This window comes from Procambarus clarkii, chromosome 72 (assembly GCF_040958095.1).
Source record: "Procambarus clarkii isolate CNS0578487 chromosome 72, FALCON_Pclarkii_2.0, whole genome shotgun sequence".
NCBI lineage: Eukaryota > Metazoa > Arthropoda > Malacostraca > Decapoda > Cambaridae > Procambarus > Procambarus clarkii.
Genome location: NC_091221.1, coordinates 10,157,815 through 10,176,987, shown reverse-complemented (window position 1 = coordinate 10,176,987; position 19,173 = coordinate 10,157,815). Strand labels below are relative to the sequence as shown.

Here is a 19,173-nt window from a genome sequence, read left to right as displayed (position 1 = left end):
TAAATCAAATACATTAATGCACTCTAATTACAATCAGGAAAGAGGGAATTTAGATGTTCAGGAATTGATGAAAACAATTATTGTAGAGTTAGAAGCAAAATTAGTGTGTGGGAGATTATAAATTCAGTTGTGAAATGTGGTTGGAAGAGCCAAAGAGAGAGTGTATGCTTGTTTGATTCATCCATTCAGTAAGTTGTTGATCCAATCAGTAAGCTGTTAGTGTCAGGTAAAATGTTGAAGGTTGGTGCAGTTTACAGTACTGTATTAGGTAAGTATACAGTATTGTTAGATTTGGTCAGATTTGTGTAATATTTTGTGCAAGGCTCAGTTTAATATGTTTTTATTAAAATAAAATAGGGGTTACATAGCTGTCAGAATATAAGTACAGTACATGGTTTGACTTTTTTTAGAAGTGAACCTTATGTCTAGAAGTGAATAGAATGAAGGGTGTGTCACGGAGACATACTGGAGATGTATTTAACATGCATAAGTTTTCAAAAAGTATTTTTAATAAAACTGAGATGTATATTGAAGATTTGAGAACAAATTTTCAGTATACAGTACAGTATGCTGTATAATAAAATGAAGTGATTAAGGAAGACTTGGAGAATGATGAACAAAACATGGAGTGATCTTAGGGTTGAAAGTAATCTACAGGTAAGCAGTACAGTTATTTTGTATTTAAGGGAAACCCTAAAAAATTAATGGGTCTTTATTATTTTTTCTGTGGGGAGCCCCTCTGGCTCCCTGGAGCTATCGGACTGATATATGCTATATTAGTCTGAGGCATCAATCAATGGAGTTCTGCCTACTGGGGACCACGAACCAGAACCTGGGCCCCCTCAGAGAGGCATAGGAAGCAATGGCCTATGGAAACTCCCATGTGTTTGGGAGCATTCCATGTCTGCCAATGACTGGGGTTAGGAACCCACAAAGATAGGCATAACAAAAGACCCCACTTGGTAAGAAATTGCAACTGTAGACCGAACAGAGAGGCAGAACTCCCCAAAATTTAAACAAGCAAACATCATACACCGCTGCTGTGTCGGCGTTTTTTTATTTTTGATGCTCGGCCTGCGAACCGAGGTGTGAGTAGCCGGCGTGGGAAGTTCGGGGCTTCCCCCTCCTAGGGAGGGGAGGGCTGCACAGACAAGTGGTGCAGCGGCGGTGTATGATGTTTGCTTGTTGCTTTAAGTTTTGGGGAGTTCTGCCTCTCTGTTCGGTCTTTGGTTGCAATTTCTTACCAAGTGGAGTCTGTTTTGCTAGGCTTACTTTTCTGGGTGCCTAAACCCAGTTGATGGCAGACACGGAATGCTCCCAAACACATGGGGGTTTCCATAGGCCATTGCTCCCTATGCCTCTGAGGGGGGTCAAGTTCTGGCTCGTGGTCCCAGGTAGGCTGAACTCCGTTGATTGATGCCCCAGACTAATATAGCATATAACAGTTCGATAGCTCCAGGGAGCCTCCGGGGCTGAACCAGAAAATGGCGTTTCATTATATACAACACTGGTTTTCTGGGGGGGAGCCTCTTCAGCTTCTTGGAGCTAACCGGGCTGATATGAATGTATAAGACTGTCTGTGTTCATCAAATGACGTCTGTGCTCATTGACGGCATCAGTTAATGTGCATGGCGTTCTAGGCCTACTGGGGACCACAAGCCAGAACCTGGCCCCCCTAAGAGAGGCATGAGGAGGAATGGCCTGTAGAAACCCCGTGTGGTTGGAAGCATTCCATGTCTACCATCGACTGGGTCAGGCACCCAGAAAGGTAAGCCCCCAAAACAAACCCCTATTCTGATTAAAATATTGCTACTGAAAGCCGAACTAGTGGACAGAACTCCCCAAATGAAAATGAGTAAACGAGCATGACGTCTGTGCAACCCCCACTCCCCGGGAGGGGAAGGGGGAGCCCCAGACCCCTGTGCTGGCTATCCACCCTTCAGTTCTGTGGCTGATGTGAACTGGCAAGGTTGTGCGCCTCTCGCTCCTGTTTCTCCTTTTTCTCTCTTCCTCGGTTTTTGGTGGCCCCTTCAGTTCAAGATTATTCTTCCAAGGCTCTTTTTTCCTGTTGGCATTGGCCTCTGGGGGTTGGGTTGGGGACTTTCATATTCTCCTCCTGCGCAGGGGTTTCTGCTGTTTTTGGTCTTGGTGGTAGGTTTGTTTGCAACCGTCTCCTCCTTTTCTGCGGAAGAACTAGACTGCTGCTTTTTGGAGGGGTTCTTGGGTTGTTGATGCTTGGTTGGTTAGGCCTGGGGTGTATCATGTGTTGTGTCTGGTTGCAGCTCTTCACCATTACCTGTACGCCACGGCCTTGGTTATCTTGAGGTTATCTTGAGATGATTTCGGGGCTTTTTAGTGTCCCCGCGGCCCGGTCCTTGACCAGGCCTCCACCCCCAGGAAGCAGCCCGTGACAGCTGACTAACTCCCGAGTACCTATTTACTGCTAGGTAACAGGGGCATTCAGGGTGAAAGAAACTTTGCCCATTTGTTTCTGCCTCGTACGGGAATCGAACCCGCGCCACAGAATTACGAGTCCTGCGCGCTATCCACCGGGCTACGAGGCCCCCATGGTGGCTGGGGATGCACTTTGGGTTGACCCGGTTTCCCTACTTCTCTGTTCTGGGTTTTGGGTCTCCCAGGTCATCCACAGGGTTATTTGGTCCAGCCAGCCTGCAGTCTATCCTCATGCCCATGACGTTTGTAAGTTTGCAGCGCTGGCTGCCGTCTTTGGTAACATGTCTTGGGCTGATATTCAGGCACGGGGCTTTTGGAGGTCGAACAGGGTCCTGGCCGCTATCTACCTTGTCAATGTTCCTGGGCTTAGTTGGGCTTGTGTCGCATTGGGTCAGTGGTTGCAGCCAGTTGTCTTGACTTTGCATTGAGGAGTGAAGGCCAACTGCCTCCCGGGTAAGTCCTTCTTGTTTTGTCTTTGGGAAAGTAGTTCTGGGGAGCCAAAGGGGCTCCCCCCAGAAAATCAACGTTGAATGTAATGAAACGGCAGTTTCTGGGTGAGACCCGGAGGCTCCCTGGCATCTTCCCTCCCACCGGTTGGCATATTTTCGCGTTTTTTGACACCCAGCCTTAGAACTGCCGGGTGGATAGTCTGCGCGAGGGTCTGGGGTTCCACCTTCCGTGGAAGGGGGAGGGGAGGTTACTCAGCGATGTGGTGACGTCATGCTTGTTTGTTCGTTTTCATTTGGGGAGTTCTGTCCACTAGTTTGGCTTTTAGTAGCAATATTTTAATCAGAATAGGGGATTGTTTTGGGGCACTTACCTTTCTGACCCAGTAGATGGTAGATGCTTCCAACCACACAGGGGTTTCTATAGGCCATTGCTCCTCATGCCTCTCTGAGGGGGCAAGGTTCTGGCTCGTGGTTCCCGGTAGGCCTAGAACTCCATGCGCATTGACTGATACCAGGGTCTAATGCATTCACATCAGCCCGGTTAGCTCCGGAGAGCCACCAGGTCTCACCCAGAAACTGGCGTTTCGTTATATTCAAAGTTGTTTTTTTTTATCTTGCATAGTGAAGACATGTACTAAAACGTCTAATGCAAAGTGCACAAAGTTTTATCTGTCTTTACACTATTATATAATTTCCTGTCAGAGTGCAGTACACAGCAAAATATATCACAACTCCTTAGGTTTTAAACTACTGTAATGTTTAAACTTACTGAGAATTTTATCAGTTCTTAGTGTAATATTGTAAAACATTAAAAATGCACCAGTACAGAATAATAACAGTATGTATACATTTTGGTTAGTCTAAAAGCAGCACTTTGTATGCAGGAACAGGGATTTTCTGGTCGGTCAGTATCATGGTATGGATACAAGAAATCAAGTGATGGCTCTGAAGGAAATGAAAGGGAACACAAGGTATGTGGTTCTTCTCAAACTTAACATTACCTAACCTTAATAATCAAATGAGGTTATTTGATTTAATAATCTATAATCATATTTACCTAATAATCAACTTGTATCATATAACAAGTTGATCCATGCAGAAAATCTTCCATACATAATTTATATTCAAAATAATCTTATCAATATCCACTTGCCTAAATATAATATTCTTCCATCAGATGTTATTCTCTACCAGAAGAACACTGCCAATGTTCATTATTAATGTCTGCATTAGTGGCATTATAGTCTAGGGGATTGTGCACAAAACCTAGGAGATTGTGTCCATACTTATTCCTATATACCAAAATTATTTTCAATAGAAGTTGTGTGTTCTTGGGTTCTTAGGATCATGATGTGCTGGACTCTTCTCTTCAAACGTGCCGTTCAGCCTCTCTAGACGAACTGAGCAGCATTGATCACTCTTACGGGCTACCTATGATATCACCGGTGGATGCAAAGAAAAAGTAAGCTTTCTCGTGATATAATTAAGTAATTATTAGCTTTGTTTAATCATGTCTTGTAAAGTGCATATAAAGTACTAATATAATTCATTTTCATTCAGGTGATATAAATAGGAAATGGAGTGATAGCATATTGGGTCATTATCAAGATCCGTGAAATCTCAGACAGAAAGAGATGCACTGAAGTTTTAAAGATTATGTAATCTGACTTAAGACGTTCTAAAATGTCTCTTCTTTACTAGTCTTTCTCTTGTCTTAGTGATCCTTTAAATTTTATCAACTTTGCCTATTTTCAAACTGAAAAAAATTCATATATGAATTCATATATGAATGAGATTGTAAGAATATGAATAGGAGCTGCCTCATATAGGCCAATAGGCCTTCTGCATTTTCCTTGTTTTTTATGTTCTTATTGATACATGCATACATATATACAAAAACATTCATTCATTCAATGATGCATATTCATACATACATGTCAATTAATGAATAAAATGAATGAATGTATGTATCAATAAGAACTTAGGATACTGAAAAAGACCTATGAGCCCATGTGAAGAGGCTCCTATTTAGAGCGATCCAAACTCATTCATATATGGGTGTATTTGCCCATATGAGGATGTAAATAGCAGCTGCCTTACATGGGCTAATAGCCCACTTGCAACCCTGTATTTTTTATGCTACATATAATGTATACATACTGGTAAATTCCTCCTTTTATACATTAATACATTCGTTGTAGGTCTAAATATATTATCGTTATAGTTACTGTAGTAATGTACTCAATCCAGGTTATTGTAAATTACACAACTGTATTAAGTTGCCACTGTTGCCATCGTTATCCAGATGTATGGAAGATGTTCACATGTTTGCTGCTCAGACATTTTGACTTCAAGGACTTCCAAAGGTATAAGCATAGTAAACCTACTTGAAAATTATGATCACCGGGACGTTATGATGCGTAGGGAGTCCAAATTTTGATGATTTTGTCAGAATTGTAGTACAGTACTGTACTCTGTTCTGGATTATGGTAAACTACTCAGGTAGCAAAATCTTCCTGCTATTTTAAAGTTTCCATTGTTTTAGGTCAGGATATTTGAGGTTTTGTTGTAAAGTACAGTACTGTACTGTACTGTACTGTACTGTACTCCATTTTCATTACTAATACATATTTTGCTTTTCTCCAGTTTTTATTGTAATTTATATTTTGTATTTCTATGGTACTGTGTATTTCCTAAACTTTGTAAACTTTTAAGGTTGTAACTTTCCTAATACAGGGCTGTATTTTTAATTTTCTTGGCATTTTTCGCAGGAACTATCTTTTTGGAGGTTTGAGTAGCCTGTTTGGGGCATCAGAGTTAGACCGCTACTTTCCTACACGCAGCATTAACATCTTTATTGCAACTTGGAACATGAATGGCAAGGTGGGCATAACCAGTGGCCTGTTTGAACCCTTTGATGATTTGTAGGTGGCTAAAGTCTGCATATAGAGTGTTAGCAGCCCTGAACTATTTGCAGTACTTTGATTACTTATAATCTTTTATAGTGTGTATTTGGTTATTTTTATCTTTGGTCCTTTTCAGTTTTGTCTGCTAGTTGAAGAAAATTAAAGAGAATGCGGCATTCTCTCATCAAATATAATTAGTTTCCAGTAATGCTTGAAATGCTAAATACTACTAAAACTCATTTATGAAAAGAACAAATCTGGTTTACAGTACTTAATTTTTGTCTCATTAATATAGTTTTATTTCCCTCAGTGAATGTGGATGGGAGTTGTTATCCTTGAGCACCAGTCAGTGTATGCTCGTGCCTTTGAAGGTGGATGCAGCGGTCAGTGACCAGGGATTGGTTTTGTACTGTATGCCATCTATGTGCTCACCATTAGAAACAATGAACGCATTCTGTGATTAGTGTTAGGATTAGATGAAACGGCTTTCATGTTATACTGATATGTTCTTGAATGTGCCTGTGATTACGATAGTGGACGCCTTGGTTGTGATACCTGATGAATGAGAACCTCTGCCGTGTCCACAGATTACCAGTTTTGTATGTTTATCTCTTGAGGGCTTGTAATACTGTACTGAAGCTGTGTGGGCAAAATTAGGTGCATTGTGTATGCATTTATGTTTATGATTGTTTAGCCTTGAGGCATTATTTGTAACCATTGCATTTTGTTGTATAAAAAAATATATACTTTTACATATATAAATTTGCAGCAGTTTGTTTTTCTATATCGGTATTAGATGGGATTAAATTTAATTCAGATGGTTAGTCAGATTATTTGATTTGTGATTTAAACTTTCCATGTCTTATATACATAGGTTAGATTGAGCACACATAATGCCTCATAAAAATTACAGAAGGGTAATAACCATAGTCATGGTTGCTGGAGTAATACCAGCATTAACAGTAATACTGGCAAGTTGTTGCAATAACAGTACTCTACTATTAACAAACTTAGCAAACTTATAATTTGAATGTCAGTTTGTATTCCCAAACTCTGATGCATGAGCATATACAATGTAAAATATATTGAGTATAATTTGTTGTGGCATCATAGTACTTACAGTATTATGAATCGTACCGCCCATTTGGGTTTGGTTCTCCATGCAAGTCATGGTCGGGAAGTGTCCAACACTCGTGCAGATGATCTGTCCCATCTTCAAGGAGTAGATTTTCAATGATACCTGCTTCCAGTGCCTTTGTGAGGTATTCAGGCACCCAAATATAGCTCTTTGTATTGGCTCAGAATTGTCACCTTCCTCTTTACATGGCTTCATTCTCTGATCGCGAGGCCCTTGCACTGGATGCCTTTTGGCTGGATTAATCGCAGTGAGGGTTTCTGTAGCTCTTTTTCCCTAGTTGAGCTGTTGCTGCAGGTCCTTGCCAGGTTGAAGTCCTACCAGGAAAAGGAGGTCCTACCTCTGGTAGGATTCCGTTCATGTGGTGCTTTCATGTCTTGGTTGATTTCTGATAACCATCTCGTGCCAGATACTGTTGAATCATATCATTCAGCACCGATGGCCGCCTCCATTTGGCATTGATACTTCCTTGGCGCCGTTTTGAAAGCTTTATCGTGCATTGTCTCGCCTCCAGCTTGCTCATGAGCTGCCTGAGCCTGCTTGGTCCATGGACCAAGTCCTCGCCTTTCTTTCTTTCTTCACATTTTCTGGTGTTCACATTGGTCCTGATTCCCTTTCTAAGCCTATTATTCTTTTGGTACTTGCCTCTAGTTGTACAGTTGGGGAGCATCATGTTCTTCTCCAAAGAAGTTTGTTCTCTGGAGTTTTGTTTGTTTTGTCTCTGATAGGCATTATGTTCATCTCCAGTGATTCTTCTTTTCTGTCAAAGAATCAGTCATTAGGCTTTTGGAAGGGTCCCTTGGTTGTTGATGTTTGGTTAGTCTGGCTGGGGGTGCATCATGTAGTGTGCCTTGTGGCGACTCTCCACTGTTACCTTCGTGCCACAGATTCTGCCTTGTGGTTACCTTATGGGTTGATCGTGTTTCCTTGGTTTTTGTTCCAAGGCTAGTGTTTCACGGCTCATCCTCAGTGTCATGAAGTCCAGCCAGCATGCTGTCTACCCTCGCATCAATGATATTCTGTAATACACTGCTCTTGCAACAGTTTATGATAACATATACTGGGCTGATATTCAGGTGCAGTGATTTTGGCAGTCTAACAGGATTCTGTCAACTCAGTGTTTAGTTAATTACCGTGCCTCCTCATGCCTGTGCCACCTTGGATCATGTCTCATGGGTCTGGTGTCCTGACTAACTGCGGTTTCTCTTCCCTCGTGAATCCCTCCCTAATTTCTCCTACCTTCCAGGTCATTGGTTAGTGGATGTTGTCTTCACATCTGGCGGGAATCGGGGTATGACCGGATGCTTTCCCCAGTGGGGTACAAGAATTGTACCTGGGGTGGGGTTCTGGGAGACTGTCTACTCCCCAAGCCTAGTCTGGGGCCAGGCTTGACTTTTGAGAGCCTGGTTCAACAGGCTGTTGCTTGGAGCAGATTGCAGGCCTACATAGCCACTACAGCCCAGTTGATCTGGCACTTCTTGAAGAAAACTGTAATTTTCTATTGAAGGCTTCCACTTTCATTCTGGCAATATTTCATATACTTCCTGGGAGGATATTTAACAACCTTGAGCCTCTGATGCTCAGTGTTATCTGATTGTCCCTATGGTACCTTTACTTTTCACTGGCTCTATTCTTAATTTCCTTCCATATCATTCACACCAGCATGTTGTTATTTTACTCTGCAAATTTAGGACCTGGCCCTTCAGTATTTTCCATGGACAGTGGTACCTTGGTTTACAAATTTAATCCTATCGAGAACGAGAACTATTCTATCATTTTCTTGCTTGGTTATGCTCCCTAAATATTAGGTCATCAGACATCATTCTTCCCAAATGCTTTACGTGTTGCTTTCCTACTATGGACTGTTTTGATTGTGTATTGTCACCGCTCTGTGCTCTGTAAGGGGTTCTAGCTCTGGTTCCTAGTAGGCCAAATAGAACTCCATGGCTGGTGGGATGTAGTAGATGGGAGCCATCTCAGTGAGACAGTTTCAGGAGCCACCAGCGCTCCTTCAGAAATTGGAGTTTCATTACATTCAATGCTGGGTTTTTACATTTCATTTGCAGTGAAGCTTCATTTGATATAGTTTTGCACTACTGAATAAATTCTCATATAATATGTACAGTTTTTGTATTCAGCAAGGGGAGGGAGCCGTTCGGCTGAGCAGACAGCACGCTGGACTTGTGATCCTGTGGTCCCGGGTTCGATCCCGAGTGAGAAACAATGGGCAGAGTTTCTTTCATCCTATGCCTCTGTTACCTAGCAGTAAATAGGTACCTGGGTGTTAGCTGTCACGGGCTGCTTCTTGGGGGTGGAGGCCTGGTCGAGGACCGGGCCGCGGGGACACTAAAAAGCCCCGAAATCATCTCAAGATAACCTTAAGGTAGCATTGCATCAGAAATAGTGCTGGTGCAATGCCATAGTCCTTCACCAGATTGGTTACAGTATGGTCACTCAAGTTTCATCATTATTTTGCATTTTTTGTGACTGAATTACATCTTTCATCTTATTTATTTCTGCCCCACTGATACTGCTGCTAGTCATACAGTATTTCTTACTAAACGATAGTCCAATAAAATAAAAAATATAAAAATTCCTTGAGTCTATAGAATCGTGTAGCAGTATCACATGAGGGAAGAAAGAAAACATGACAGGCATGGAGGGAAAGTATAAACACATGACAGGCATGGAGGGAAAGTATAAACACATGACAGGTATGGAGGGAAAGTATAAACACATGACAGGTATGGAGGGAAAGTATAAACACATGACAGGTATGGAGGGAAAGTATAAACACATGACAGGTATGGAGGGAAAGTATAAGCACAACAGGGTCTAGCACATATTTCTCAGAAAACAAAAAAAAAGGTCACATTAAATATGCCCATTACATTACAGTACTGTAATTAATTTCAAAGAATTGTTAAATTATTTGTTTAATTTAATGAGATTTACTTATATGGACTTTTTGTGCAGTGTGCAAAAGATATTTTGTGCACTGTTCGGGGACATTTTGTTGAAGTGCATCTTGATGGGTGCCAGTCAGAAACGTGCGCATGAATTGTCACGGGATATTTTACAAAACTATCCCGTGAAACTGAGGTTAATTCATATTTAGTTTGCAATAAATGTTAAAGCTACCAGTGGAAACAGAATTTTGAAGGAATACATTACATTTGAAGGGGAGTACGTTTGAATTTGAATATATATACAGTACACAATAAGTAATGAAGTGTAAAATGATTAAGTGGTCATGATTATAAATTTTATGTAGCGCTTTTAGCTGGAAATGACTGTACAGAGCTTCACAATAAAGTATATTTTACAGATATATTTAATATAAGTTTACATTAAAATTTAGTAATACATCATAATTGTTTACTTGTATGTAGGAGCCACCAATGAATCTAGAAGCTTTTTTGCTTCCTGATGAAATGGACCACATGCCTGACATGTTTGTCGTTGGCACACAAGAGTCTGGTGGAAGCCGCTCCGAGTGGGAGGTACGTATATACAGTACTGTACTGTACACCATATATTTTTACAGTAGTTGTAGTTTATATAGTAGTTATAATAGAGTTTAGCATTGGTAAACGTGTACTCACAGAATTATCTTATATTGTGTACATAGTTGTACCAACTCTGATCCTAAATAACTACTACTGTATTCTTCTATGAGTGTCTGTTGGTTAACAAAATCTGTTGGGATAGTACTGTAGTTTTAAAATCATGTGAATATACTGGACTGAATTAATTTTGGAAAGTGAGCCCTCAGTAGGTGCCCAGGCTTAGCTCTCATACCACCAACCCTTAGCCCGACTCGCCAGGCTTCGTGAGAGCCACATGTGAGTTTTGTGATGTGTGGCTGCTTACATTCTTCCTCGCTGAATGTTTGAGGATGCAGTTTGTTTCAGCAAAACAGATTCCCTTGTCCCAGCACATCTGTCAGTCTGTCTGACAATTACAATCGACTTGATAATGGTCCAGGACAGACCGAAAGGTCGTTGTCTCTTCACTTTCTAGTGTGTGGTTTGGTCAACATTTTGCAGCCACTTTATTGTGACTCCTCATCTGCATGTGTGATGGTTTGGGTGACTGGAATCCCTTGTCGTAATGAGATTTATTTCTGATGTGTGTTATCAAACAAGTCATTATGGCTTTCCCCCATCTGATTTCCAACTTAACACAGCTGTTTGCAGTAATAGTCAATAAATTTAAACCTGGATCACCTGCCATGAAAAGCTCAGTTGCTCAATTTATCATGCTTGCTTCGGTACTTTTTCTTATCCTCATATCAGACATAGACAAGGATACAAACTATAGTACTGTATCATCCTTTTTTCGCTTCTGTAGTCCTGGGTTTGAGGCTCTGATGGTCCAAGTGAATAAATCTGTTGTTCTCGTGTAATTACAGTAAATTATAAGTTTGGACAGTTCACTTGTGCCTGGTTAAGTTTGAAAGCTGAAAATGCTTAAAGCAAAATATTTATGAACAAAGTATCAGTGTTCTTAGTAGATGAAGCAATTTGTATGGTATTATGATTGGCAGAAAATGAACAACTCGCATACAACTCACAATCATTAGTTTGAGATTTGAATGAATTATGTAGCTGTATTTTAAATGTTGTGGTTACTGGTAACTAAAATATTATCGTGTAAATTTATTACATTCTTTCTTTTTCAAACAGGAAGCTTATTTTTTGTATATGTTGTTTGCTAGGCTGAGCTCTGCTTTTCTAGAATACAGTAGATGCATACATGATGTGTAACAGTAGTCATGGTTCCATATTTCTAGATATAGTAATATGATATTGTATACAGTATTTACATTTTCTGTACTTTTTCTAGAACATTAGAGAGTTCATGCATGGTTGACTGCTGTAGTACTCAATATTGAGCAACATGCAGAATAACCACATGTGAAAAATAGAAAATGCTTAACGCGTTTTCGGCTAATTCGCCTTCATCAGAGCAAAGTAGAATCATTCTACTTTGCTCTGATGAAGGCGAATTAGCCGAAAATACGTTAAGCATTTTCTATTTTTCACATGTGGTTATTCTGCATACTTGGATCAGTGTTTTTGTGATCATTGTTGCATTGAGCAACATATATAAATATTTAAACAAATTTCAGGTACGCTTACAGGCTACCATTGGTCCCTCTCATGTACTCTTTACCTCAGCTATATTTGGTGTTCTCCATCTCACCATATACCTACGTAGAGATCTCCTCTGGTTTTGCTCAGGTAAGAAGGTTGCTACTCTGCTTATTACATGTCCTTCTGCTCAAACTCTTATTCCTTATCATTCTTTCCCTGCTTCCTATCCTCGTCTACGTTTTCTTTACTTGTGGCTTCCTTTTCTTCCCTTACAACAAATTTCTGCTGGTATATACTAGCTGCAGCAATCCCTATTCCTGCCAAATGTTCTTATTATTTTTAGTGCAAGAACGCAATTACTGCTTCACTTACGTAATAGTATCTGCATGTGAAATTCCTTGGCAAGTGTTTCACTCGCTCCTTGAAAGGTTTTCAACTCTTAGAAGAAATTCAGTCCAGAGAAGTTTGTAAATAAAGTTCACTCCTCAAAGGAGGAGAGTACTTTTGAGGAAGGAAAGCTTGATAGAAGTAGTTACAGTAGTTATACTGTACTTGTATTGATGATGTTGTTCATGTGGAAAACTGCTCTACTCTTACTTAATCCTGTAAAATATTTAGTGGGTAATTTTGTCGAGTTAACTGGACAGAGTATGAACAGTACATCTTATTTACGATTAGAACTAAACAATAGTTTAAGCAGAGATGGAAGTGCAGTCAAACTTACTGTGGCATGCTCAATTTTGTTGACTTTTATTAATGCCTTGAGATAGTTAACCATTTGTCTTGGGGAATGTATCTTTTACTCTGTGACAGATATATGCAGTAGAACTAAACAATAGTGTAAGCAGAGATGGAAGTGCAGTCAAACTTACTGTGGCATGCTCAGTTTTGTTGACTTTTATTAATGCCTTGAAATAGTTAACCATTTGTCTTGGAGAATGTATCTCTTACTCTGTGACAGATATATGCAGTAGCGAAGAGCCTGAATTGTTGGATATATGATATTCACTCGCTTTCTTCTTACAGTTCCAGAAGAAGATACTTATAGTCTTCGTCCTGGCATTGCTTATAAGACGAAAGGAGGTGTGGGAATTGGTTTTCAGTTCTTTGGTAAGTTTGTGCTGCAATATATTTAGAATTACAGTAATTATAAATATAGTAAGAGATATTGTATATCTAACATTTGCACTGAACAGCAGGAGTTGTATAGCTCCGTGATCCTGTGGTCCCTGGTTCGATCCCGGGCGCCGGCGAGAAACGATGGGCAGAGTTTCTTTCACCCTATGCCCCTGTTACCTAGCAGTAAATAGGTACCTGGGAGTTAGTCAGCTGTCACGGGCTGCTTCCTGGGGGTGGAGCCTGGTCAAGGACCGGGCCGCGGGGACACTAAAGCCCCGAAATCAACTCAAGATAGCTCGTGTATTTACATGAGGACAATGTTGAAATAGATGTTAAGAAGGAAACAATGCAGAGGGTCACACTTTTCTTTACTTTGTCTAGGAACACAATTTGCATTAGTTGCTGTCCAAGTACTCGGCTTGGTTCCCCTTTGACCCTTCGTAGTCTTTCGTTACTAAGCCAACTGTGGATTTTGTGGGGGGTTGTATATTATCCCCTCCATTGCAGTTTTTTAATGACTCGACCTCTTTTATTCCCTTCATTGCAGGATGCTATTCTGACTTGTTAGTGGGGTTGCATCCTGGGAAGGATCAGTAGTTTGACCTCAAGGGACCGTCTATACTTGCATAAAATATATATATATATATATATACAGTATACACGGGCTTCCTGTCTCTGACGAGATTAATTATCATATAAAATATTTTTCTCTCGTGTGGCACCTATCAACTCTAGGAAGCATTTAAGGTTATTTATTTGATTTATTTATATACAAGAAGGTACATAACAGTGTTCTTACTTTCTTGCAAAGCACTAACATGCATAGCATTTCAGATAGGTTAGCGTTCGTACAGTATTGCAGTTAAGAGTTTTATGGATACTTCAATTTTTATGGATACTTCAGAGTGTGTGCAGTGACTTGATATTTAACATACATAATTCAAGATTTTCAACAAGGTGCTGAATTCTGTCTACGATTGGAGTTTGTTATTGTACTTATTGCTGCCTTATGTTGAGTAACTATGGGTCAAAGGTAATTTTGGGTTGTAAACTTCCAAGCCCAGATACTGTAGGCGAGATATAAATAGATGAGAATAATTTAGTCATAAGGCAGAGCAAATACTAACATCAAATACATGTACTGTACTAGTATTTGGTTTTAGAGACTGTTACCTTACCTTGAAGTGTTTCCGGGGCTTAGCGTTCCCGCGGTCCGGTCGTCGACCAGGCCTCCTTCAAAACCATTGAACAGGACTGTCTACGGTTTAAGAAATTTGTTATTATATTTTGTACAGTACATGGCAATTGAATTCAGTTTATTGTTAATGTAAACTCCAAGAAATTTCCCATCTATTCCATTCAATTTGGGTATTGTTAAGTCTTACTTTAATTTGATTGGTGGACGTTTTCCCAAGCAATATGTAATGTTTTTTCAATGTTAAGAGTGAGTTTAACAGTGAGCCACAATTGGGCTGACTTTCGCTCGGTATTCACTGTGTCATTTAGAATAAGTGGGTTTTCATTTGAGAAAATGAAGGCTATGTCATTAGCAAATAGAATTGATTTCAGGTGTTGAATGGCATTTGATAGGTTGTAAAACTAATCTAAATGAGAAAGGTGTGAACCAAATATACACAGGGTGTGAACCTTGTGGAACACCAAGTGTTAATTAGTAGTGTGGGAGAAGTAGCATCATTCACAGAAGCATACTGGCATACTGAGAGGAATGAGCTACGAGGAAAGGCTAAAGGAGCTGAACCTCACATCCCTGGAAAACAGAAGAGTAAGGGGAGACATGATAACCACCTACAAAATTCTCAGGGGAATTGACAGGGTGGACAAAGACAAATTCTTCAGCACGGGTGGGACACGAACAAGGGGACACGGGTGGAAATTTAGTACCCAGATGAGCCACAGAGACGTTAGAAAGAATTTTTTCTGTGTCAGAATAGTTAATAAATGGAATGCACTAGGAAGTGATGTGGTGGAGGCTGACTCCATACACAGTTTCAATTGTAGATATGATAGAGCCCAGTAGGCTCAGGAACCTGTACACCAGTTGATTGACAGTTGAGAGGCGGGACCAAAGAGCCAAAGCTCAACCCCCGCAAGCACAATTAGGTGAGTTCTGGTGCGTGTCACTATGTTAAGAGTGAAGATGTTGAGGAGAGTCGCCCTGACTCCATAGTGGGGAAGGTTGAGAAGGTTATTGTGGTTAAGTGTCAAAACCATTGAACAGGTCAACAAATAAACTTATGGGGGATACTCATTATTATCATTCTGATATTAAATTTTGTTTTCCTGTAGGTACTAGAATCCTCTTCATAAACTCGCATCTAACTGCCCATGAAGAGAAGCAAGCTCTACGAATCCAAAACTTCCGCAATATAACTCGGTCTCTCGATTTACCACGTCTCTTACCTTCCAAAACTAAACATAAAGGTTAGTGAAAAGAAAATTCTAATTTATGTAGTTTCATTACTTTATTCAAATTACAAAAACAAAAATTCCTTTGTATTTAATTTAGTCACTCCCTTATAAACATTTGATGTACAATATAAGAGAAACTCCCAGAGAATATAACACCAAAAGTTTAAATTAAAAGTAGAGTTAAATTGCTGGTTGTAGCCTATTTCCAGCATAAAAAATAAGGCAGTGAGTGTAGATAAAATGCTTCTTTCTGACCTAGTCACTTGGCTGCTCCCATGAGAGCTCCTGCTTTCCCAGGGCATTGCCTGAGTCAAATCAACTTCCTCATCGTTGACACAGCAGGCTGTGTTAATAATACTATTGCCAGGCTGTGTTTAGAAAAAAAAAGAAATATTGAAGAATTGTCAAGCCAACTCTGAAGGATTGTAAGAAGGTACACACCTCTACACCCAGAACCCTTCTTGAGGGAATGCTTGGAATCAAAGAGTCTGTCAAGCAATGCCCTGCTACTACAGACTAATAATTATCAGTTGACCACCTGGTTATCACCACCCACCACCAGGTGGCAGCACGTAGGGAATGGGTGAAAAAAGGTCATAGGAATCTGGTATAGTACTTGGTATGTTCCTTGTGAGCCAGTACTAGTATAAGTTTATGGGAGCTACTGAGGTGATGCCCAGAGGGAAATTTCATTACACTCAAAGATCTATTTGTTCTTATATTGAGACTGGCTTGACTATATAATGGCTAATGTAAGACACTCATGGCTAACTCATTTAAAATGAAAGGCTACATTCCTCACGTGTTTCATGAATAATAGTTGCTAAATTTTATTTGCAGATGTTACTCATCGCTATGATTGTGTCTTCTGGCTGGGTGACCTCAACTTTCGTCTTGCTGTGAATCGGGATCATGTATTTGAACGCTTAAAGAAAGCCGGACCCGAGACATACCAACATCTTTTGCAGTGGGATCAGCTCACTCAGGCTCGACGTAAAGGCTAGTTATATCTATCTCTTGCTTCCTGCTATCCATTAGGGTGGCAAATATAGAGAGCACTACTTACCCTATGAAAGTACATGTAGGGAAATGTATCCCAAGTAATTTGCACCCCAGGTAACACAAAAAGGAATGTGAAAAGTACAAAGATTTGCAACAAGACCAGTACCATAATTATCACTACACTGTCAGGACAGTTTAAAGGAAATAAAATTTATAGTCAGAGAGGAGAAAAGAAGTAACGAGGATATGATCACTATACACAAGACCCTGAGAGGAATAAAGTTGGACAAGAGCCATTTCTTTAAATTTTATGAGAAAATAGGACAAGAAAACACTGATGTAAGCTGGTAATACAATTGAGCTGTAGAAATATAATGGAAATACTCATGCCCTGTATGGGCAGTCCACCCCTTGGCCACCCTGCCCCACCATACCCCACCCCACCACCCTACTCCAGACCTCACCACACTGAAGCACCCTGCTCACACCACACCACATTCGATTTGAGAATGGTCCAGGACAGACCGAAACGTCGTCGTCCCTTCACATTCCAGTGTGTGGTCTGGTCATCACCACACCACATTGCCATAACTATCACCACCACCACCTCCTTGTTAAATGCCAGAGAAGTGTTTTAGTGCTGTATTTTATATTTATATTTTCAAATTTCAGGTGAAGCATTCAGTGAATTTGAGGAAGGCCCAATCAACTTTGCTCCAACATTTAAGTACGATCCTGGCACTGACCATTATGACACATCTTCCAAGCAACGTGTTCCATCCTATACTGACAGGATTCTTTTTAAGGTAGGAAGAGTGAGTAATATCATCATTATTACTTTATTATCATTACTCGGTTTCTCACTTTCAGGGGGCAGGGTATTGACATCCTGAAAGAAAGAGAAATATAGGAAAATAAGGTTAACGATACTAAGAAAAGAAAACAAAAAATGAAAAAGAGGAAGGCATCCATTCAGCATATGTTCAGTACTACGTACCGAGCATCACATTGCAAAAACAATCGTCACATTCCACCAAAACATCCACAGCTAAATTTCCACTGCCTTTTAAAGGGGTTTGTCCTGGTAGCTCTGTTGTTTACCTTATATATTAATGATTTAGACACAGGATGGAATGGCAACATTTGACATACTCTTAATGCTTCTTCTGCAAGTAGTTGTGATGTTTTCCAAACTTACAGTAAAGCTAAGCCTTTCATTGAGAGTAATATCCATATTGAATGACTCTCTCATGGGGTCACTTAGTGCCTTGTATTGAGTTCAATGGGCCATATTTTCTATTAGAAAATGAAAAAATCAAAAATATATTTTGTTTTCTACAATGAAAGAATCTTTTGTCATAATTGTTAATGGTACAGATGGAAAGAGCAGGTGTTTTTCTTACTCAAAATAAAATAAATAATTCGAAACCAAAATTATATTGTTGTACCTACATTTGGTGCAAAGAAAACATTCCAGAGTGTGATGTAGCCAGAGTTAACCAACAACACTTCAGTTTTGACCCTGTATGATGTATAGAGTAATTAAAAACCAGGAATTAGCTTGTATGAAAAACCCCTTTCTGATCAGATCATTTAGTGACTCCTGATTCCACCCTTCCTGCCCATCCTCTCCTATGCTGAGAGTTGGGTTCTTTGCACGAAAAGGTTTCCGAGATGGTCCAGGGATAGAGATGTATAGGTGGTGCCACTGTGCTGTGACCTGGCAGCAATCAGTATAGGTATTCAAGCAGGCCAATTGGTAGTTTTCTGAGCTCCTGTGATGGTCATTGGTGATGTCAAGGCAGGATTCTGTATGACTGAGTTTTAGAAATTAGATACTTTTGGTTATACTGCATTGGGAAGGATTAATTTACTTCCAATGACTCCATAGCACCTTAATGTTCATGCAGGGATGTTTTAAAAAGTGTCCTGTGGCACCAGTGTCAGTAAGTTGTTCTTCCGGACTACTTAATTGTCTTACATGCGGAGCCTAGACTTTACCTTAGGGAGCAGCCAAATGACAACTCAAAAAAGTAGTTTTCATATTACTTGGTCTGATTGATTAACTGTGCAAATTTAAAAACAAATCTTTGAATTATCTGAATCTAAAGACAAAACCAACTGGTGAGTGTCCCAATTAATTTGAATAATTGAGAGAACATTGTACTACAAGCCCATTTGTTTTATTGAAGGTTTCAGAAAATGAGCATTAATGGAAGTATATTCCAAACTGTGTACTGTATATGTTAGTAAAGATACATTTATTTAATAAAGCATCACACACTAATTTGTGTCACATCACCTTTAATGTTTTTACAGAGCAACCGAGGAGCTGTCACATGCTACAGTTACGATTCCTGTCCAGTGTTCAAGACATCAGACCATAAACCAGTACTAGGTGCCTACCACTGTAAGATAAGACCCGGCAAAGATGAGTATGTATTAAAATGTTCATGTATAATATTTGTTAACAATAAACAGCATAATAAAAATAGTTTATAATGTTTGCACTTTGTGTAGATGTTAGTGCAGTATACCAGGTAACCTGGTTAAGGTGCGTGCAGAACCAGATGCGTAAC

General features: G+C 39.9%; 1 protein-coding gene across 4 annotated transcripts in view; it reads left to right on the top strand.

Moving 5' to 3' along the window:
- INPP5E (Inositol-3-phosphate synthase) overlaps nucleotides 1-19,173 on the top strand; it is a 43,886-nt gene that overhangs the window by 12,487 nt on the left and 12,226 nt on the right. For all 4 annotated transcript variants that reach the window (XM_045767550.2, XM_069312481.1, XM_045767551.2 and 1 more), the window contains exons 5-14: nucleotides 3,788-3,874; nucleotides 4,247-4,365; nucleotides 5,675-5,786; nucleotides 10,337-10,447; nucleotides 12,079-12,190; nucleotides 13,070-13,153; nucleotides 15,470-15,604; nucleotides 16,433-16,591; nucleotides 17,267-17,400; nucleotides 18,914-19,029. In XM_045767550.2, the coding sequence (XP_045623506.1) occupies nucleotides 3,788-3,874; nucleotides 4,247-4,365; nucleotides 5,675-5,786; nucleotides 10,337-10,447; nucleotides 12,079-12,190; nucleotides 13,070-13,153; nucleotides 15,470-15,604; nucleotides 16,433-16,591; nucleotides 17,267-17,400; nucleotides 18,914-19,029 (1,169 nt within the window). The remainder of the gene's footprint in view (nucleotides 1-3,787; nucleotides 3,875-4,246; nucleotides 4,366-5,674; nucleotides 5,787-10,336; nucleotides 10,448-12,078; nucleotides 12,191-13,069; nucleotides 13,154-15,469; nucleotides 15,605-16,432; nucleotides 16,592-17,266; nucleotides 17,401-18,913; nucleotides 19,030-19,173) is intronic.